General features: G+C 32.3%; 1 protein-coding gene across 4 annotated transcripts in view; it reads right to left on the minus strand.

Annotated features, from left to right (window-relative positions):
• The window catches only part of LOC111869968 (probable G-protein coupled receptor CG31760), a 245,382-nt gene that overhangs the window by 57,572 nt on the left and 181,365 nt on the right, over positions 1–6,445 (minus strand). For 3 of the 4 annotated variants that reach the window (XM_033753622.1, XM_033753623.1, XM_023861873.2), the window contains exons 12-13: positions 6,194–6,299; positions 4,854–4,997 (exon numbers count right to left, since the gene is read on the minus strand). In XM_033753622.1, the coding sequence (XP_033609513.1) occupies positions 4,854–4,997; positions 6,194–6,299 (250 nt within the window). Of the gene's footprint in view, positions 1–89; positions 2,874–4,853; positions 4,998–6,193; positions 6,300–6,445 lie in introns of those variants that run through there. The other variant, XM_033753624.1, reaches the window with a different exon arrangement.

Genomic DNA, 6,445 nt, shown 5'->3' on the forward strand with positions numbered 1-6,445 from the left:
AGTAGCCAAATCTTTGTATGGAACTGTGTGCTTCTGGAGCAGCACCCCCACTAATTTTAGCTACGAGCTGCCACTGGTGTCCAGTGTGGTAGATTGTGATAATGTGTCATGGTACACTTGTGGTACCCTATGCTGGCATTGTGATTCTTTTTTTTTTTTAATGTGGCAGATAATTATAAGAGCAATTGGATTAGAAAGAAGACAGACTCTGTATTTCAAGGGAACATATTGTTCTTTTGCTTAAGTAACTTTATAAGAACCTTATCAGAAATGTATTTCTTTGGGGAAAGCCTAGAGCTCTCAGCTGTAGGTATCAATAAAGTTATGTCTACTGTATTATCACGGTTATTGAAAGAATCAATACATTCTGTAAGCAATTATGCTTTAATATCACAGCGTTCTTCTGCTTTACTGATTAAGAAAGATTCGTTTTAAAACGGTAAACATAAAATGTTAGTGTCAATTCACAACATTTTTCTTCATATGTATGCTATGTCATGTGCTGAGAAAAATAGGAAATTAAAGACATAAGCTCATTTATATTAATTTTGAACCCATTAAAACTACAGTGAGCATTACTTTCCTTGCACAATAATGTATATTGACCAAGAATTTCATGACATGAATACTGACTCCTACAAGGCGTAAATCAGTTTGACAATTCTAGTCAAACAAAACAATGTTGTTTTTCTGTTTCTGACAAATACTGTGTATAAACACTTCAACATGAAGATAGAGCTATGACAGAAAAGTGGATCAGTCTAAAATTACAATTTATCTGAAACCTTGGTGATTTATTTTATTTAATCTGCTGAAGTTTATTATTAGATGTGCAGGATGTTAGTTCATAATAGGTCAATATACTTTTTGCAATATGGTACAAGAAATTCAGTACTTTTGGTTTTAAAATTATTAGTACCTTTTCTTCACCGAAGTAGAGAACTTGGAATTTTTATAAACATAAATTATGTTTTCACAAAATCAAAGAAAATGACTAAAAATAATAAAATTACACATATCTAAAATGTATATAAAATTGATTCTTGCCACCAGGTTTGAGATGTCAATAAAAAAAACTGGAGTTTGTAAGGCATTTCAGAACTCCCATATCATTTGTCAGTTGATATTATATGTCATACATTACACATAAGGAAAAGCAAGTAAGGCGTAGTAGCAATTTACTTCTAGGTTTTAAAGACAACTAGTATGTCATGGATATACATGACTTTTAGACAGTTGAATTAGCAAAGTAATGCACAATGTGCTTCCCTACTTATAGTTTTCAAAATTTGTAAGTCAAAGAAAACCTCAGAAGCAGCTTCACTATGTACTGAAATAAATACTTCCCTTATTATTACAAATCTGTGTAACAGAAGTCATTTTTTACATCACAAATGTGTATTCTGATTACTAAATTACACTTTAAAACATAACACATGATATGGATAGGACTAGACAATAGAGACAATTTTGATGTTAGAACTGCATGCATTTCAATTTTTTGGCTATCACACAAATATGTATGATGAACTACATTCTATATAAATACATGTAGCATTTTTTTATTTCCTTTGAAGATTAAATTGTATCTCAGCATACAGATGATGTGTTTTTTTTTTCTTAAGCAATTTTGTTATGCATTTACTACATGCAGTGTCTTGTATGATAAAAATGACATGCTTCATACATTCATTCACTCTATGTCTGCTCAGATGATTTATCCTGGGAATTTAACTAATTCATTCAGTGACAATTTTTCGCTTAGCTAAAGTCAATCTATACATTAAAAGTTGAGAGGTATCTTACAATTTGCCAAATAAATTTTCCAGGTGCATTCTTTCATCAAATATTGGTCTTGATGTTCATTTTTGCAGTTACACTTCCATTACTAAAATATTAGTCAGTGATTACATCAGGCAGAGTTATAAATATAATTTCCTTTTAATTTGCTAAATATACGTCACATTAAAAGTTCTTACAAACAAAAGATGAGATCTTAATGAGCTCTAAATTTTATGATGTGAAATAATTTTTCTTACAATAAATCACAGTAGCTTCTACTAAAGAACCTCATAACCGGAATCAGTCAAACTCTGTAATGCACATTGTAAAATGAAGTGTGTCGCTGGACGGAGAGATGGATGGATTGACATATATATTTCATGTAATTCACAGAATTGATAATGACATGTAAACAAATTCAAACTCTTATCTACACACCAAATTCATATGCCTGTACTTCTTAACGAGCTATGCAGTTACTTATCAAAGCAATAAGAAGAACCAGTCACGATGATGCTCTGAACTCTTTTATCTTCTGGTTGCAAAATGTGTTATACGAGTACATTAACTGCATACATACATGCACACATTTGAATTTTGTAATTCATTATTCCACCATATTATTGTGCAAGACACCATACAGCAAATATAAATGTAGTATGCTACAGTCAGTTCCTCATCAGACCACTTCTGTGACTGTGAGAAATGTTTATTTCTTACAATTTCTGCAGAGTGAAGAACTCTTATTCGATAATTTATTCATATAACGAAATTCAAGTAATTAAGATATTTCCACTTCTGTACATAAGCATTTTTATCACTTACACAAGTGTGTATTTTCCTTAGGTTCTAAATTATGTTGCTATATGGGGCCTATGGTTGAGACGTTTATAGAATCTAGCTGCACAGTGGTGTAAAACTAACATTTGAAATTTTGAGGTACAAAAATAATATTCATAGTTCAATCCAGTCTAGAAAACCGAAATAACGGCTGTGGGGATTCGTTGTGCTGACCACGTGACACCGTCCATCCACTAAAGTTGGCACTGACTTCGCAAAGAAGCAGCAGTCACCATACAAGTTTATACTTTCTGTTCATAAATCGTAAACACAGATCAAGATCCATCAGTGCTTTAGCTAAAGATTGTGGGATGATATTTTTCTTCCTCATTTCTTAGAAATTTTATTATAATTATTAATTTACTTGAACATCCAGGTCAACATGAATGTGTATTCTATTAAAGCTGTACATATTCATGTTTTTCTGTAAGAACTTTGTATATATATATCAGTACATTTGTTTCATACATATATCTAGTTAGTAACAAATTGAAGAACCTTTCTGCATCTTCCCAAATCATTACCAAAGTAGTTAACAGTATAATAAAATATGTGGTCTGACAGTTAAAAATACTGATATTTTTATACATCATCTGGCAACACTGGTGAGTTGCTGTATGCTGAATCACACAGGTACATCACTCAGCAGTGTCACTGGAATTCAGTGTGTTTTGTGGTTGCAGTAGTGTTTCAGGCACAGTGTTTTGTTTGATTGTTTATTTGTTTGTTTGTCAAGAACATAAGTGATGGATAGTTAGACCAGGGAACAGACCTTGGATTGTTGGTGACAAGAAAGATCAGACTGTTGTGTATGAAATGTTAGAGCAAATGTCTGGAGAAAAATACTGAGGGAGCATTAAATTCTTGTGAAGGCAGACAATGAAAGCTCAACAACTTCAAGAACTGACTCAAATGAAGGAGTTTCTCATATGGTAGGAAATGATTACCAACTGACAACTCAGAATATATCACTAGAACCAAATATAGGGGTAGAAACCGTGATACTGACTTTAACCAGGGTAAAAAGGGTTTGCACCAACAAGGTACTACAAATTCTTTGGAGCAAGCAGAAAAGCAGAAGACAAAAAGTGCTCAGAAATTTAAGTAAGGCTGTTTGAAAAACATAGTGATTGATGACGATACTACAGGTTTCCAGTGCTAACCAGAAACAAAAAACCAAAATCTACAACAGAAATTCAAAGTCACTGAAACTGAAAAGAAAAAATATTAAGCTTAAAAGATCAGAACTATTCTGATCTGCTTTGTGACATCAAAAGAATTAGCTATTACAAGTCTGTTCCACCAGAACAAATAACCAGACATTTTACCTTCAAATTCTGGAGCATTTATTATGGTGTATTTGTCTAGAAGTACCAAATCTTTGGCCTGACAGAAGGATTTTTTCATCATGGGAATGTACCTTCACACATAGCAGCTTTGGTAATGTAATTTTTGCCAGGAAAAAAAAAATCAGTGTTAGAAATTCCATATGCTTGCCTGAGTTGTTCTTTTTCTTTTTTGTAGAACTAAGAATCTCTTTGGAAATCTGATTTTGAAGTACATTATTTGAAAGAATTCAGATCAATGCATAAACAGTACAGAAAAAAATTTTAAAGAATGATCTGTAATGATATTCCCAGACAGGGCAGAGATGCTGGAACGCTTGTATGAAGTCAGGAGATAAGTACATCGAAGATGGCTGCTTTTACTCATGCTTGGTCATAAAATATTATTTTCCGCACAGTCAGCCTGGGCATGTGTCAAACCTTGTATTATATATAAATAATACAGTAATGTTATACAGATAGTATTTCTTACATTATAATTTACTTTAACGCTATTTTTATAGACTCTCAGTGTCCTGGAGCAATATAGTTAAGGCAAGAAAGAAAATTTATTTATTTACCAGAGCAAAGCCTAAAAAAACTGATTACACTGTGAACTTCTTCATAGATGACATTAAATTCTCTTTCACCTTATTCAACTGTATATTAACTGTGTCATAAATCTTCCTTTGAATATTTTACACTGATCACTTATGTCAGATATAAATTAGAGTAAGAGTTTGCCACTAAGGCAGATGCCATTCGCATGCACCTAACATGGCGCGTAGGTATTCCACCATCTTGAGAAACCAAAGTATGAATATGAACTCTGCTCTGTACAGGATAAGAGCCATGCATATTTCTTTTAGCAAGTACTGATGGTGGATAATATGGAAAGAAGCGTACCTTGAGCTCCTCATTTTCCTGGTATAAATCAGCAGTTTCTTCAGGCATCAGTCCAATTCCATTCAGAGAGAAGGAAGCTGTGACGCCTCTTGCTCTTGCTCTGTTGTCCCACTGGTCTCCCTGACCTCGTAATACTCGCACGACCTGAAATAAACTCACTCATCTCAACCGAAAACTTATACCATATTCAGATCCATCTGATGCTTCTGCGTAACAAGGCTGACGAAGTAAATTGTATGTCTCACACAGGTATGAGTTTATTAAGTCTTCTTCAGTGTATTATCATCATTATGTCAGAATGAACATAGATTATTCAGAATATGCATGACTTAAAGAACTAGGCTCATTAGGTGCTATAATTTGAATATATTTTATTGAAAAAATATTTTAAATATTTTCCATTTTGGGGCCAACATATGAGCTACTGACAAATAGTAACAAGGATATAAATAAATATAATATGGTGATGTTGCTTTTAATATTAGTAATATTTTCTGGATGAAATATTGAAGATTCATATTTTTCCACTCATATTAGGTGGGGGTTTGATTTCTTTAACTTATTGATAATTTTATATAAAAATTCAGTTGAGTTAAATTTAACAAATTAAACAAATCAGGCTATTCACTGGCCTTAGTTAAAATGTAAGTAGGAAAAATGTTTTAGCTTGATTACAGAAAGCCAGTCACAATATTATGTTATTTATTTTTTAATTAATTTCAATATATTTGATGCAATAAGGAAATAATAACAGTAACAGCTGACAAATTATGCTGTAACAACTGCATTTGGACGTACTCATATGTAAAAAGAAGTTAGAGAAAGCAAAGAAGAAAATTAAGATAGCAGGATTCTTCTCAGCTTCTGTATATTTGGCACATTTAAAATTATTAATCATTAGTTAATTTCTCAGGTTAACTCAAATCTAGAGTTGATTATTCTTCCTTGAAGTCTAAGTACAGGATCAGGGAACCACATTTTCTACCTGTTCTAAAATCTTTCTTGTATCACCTTATTCATAATCTTACTTATTTCAATACTAACTCATATATGCTACTTTTTGTGAGGTTTATAGCTGGTGTATTTTATTATTACAATCATAAAAATTACTGAAATTAAATTTGCAACTTCCTCATATCTCCAGAATTTATCATATTTGTTTTATATTGATAATTTTGTTCATGTAAATATTTTTCTTGAGTTCACAATTCCTTGAATAGACTTTGGATCAGCAATAATAACTTGGGTTAGATTTAACCCTAATAGCTTGGCTGAGGGTTGCTAAGCCATTTTTATTTTCTGGTGGGAAGGGTGTGCACATATTGTGTTTATGTACTTACTTTGGGCCCAAAAACAAGCCCTACAGTGACTGATGTGCTAAGCTGAGTTCTGATAAAACCCAGAAGATACTTGATGTCTGGACCAGCTTGTGGAAAGATGAACAAACTGTACAAAACAATAACAAAATTGTATATATGGAAAAGAACAATAGAAGCAGTGCTTTTTATGATAATGTTAAAATAGGTATAAATACAAACCACTCCATCCAATGTGACATATAAGCTTTTACTACATGAAAACTTATCTCCCTT

The sequence above is a fragment of the Cryptotermes secundus genome, unplaced genomic scaffold (assembly GCF_002891405.2).
Source record: "Cryptotermes secundus unplaced genomic scaffold, Csec_1.0 scaffold1766, whole genome shotgun sequence".
Lineage (NCBI taxonomy): Eukaryota > Metazoa > Arthropoda > Insecta > Blattodea > Kalotermitidae > Cryptotermes > Cryptotermes secundus.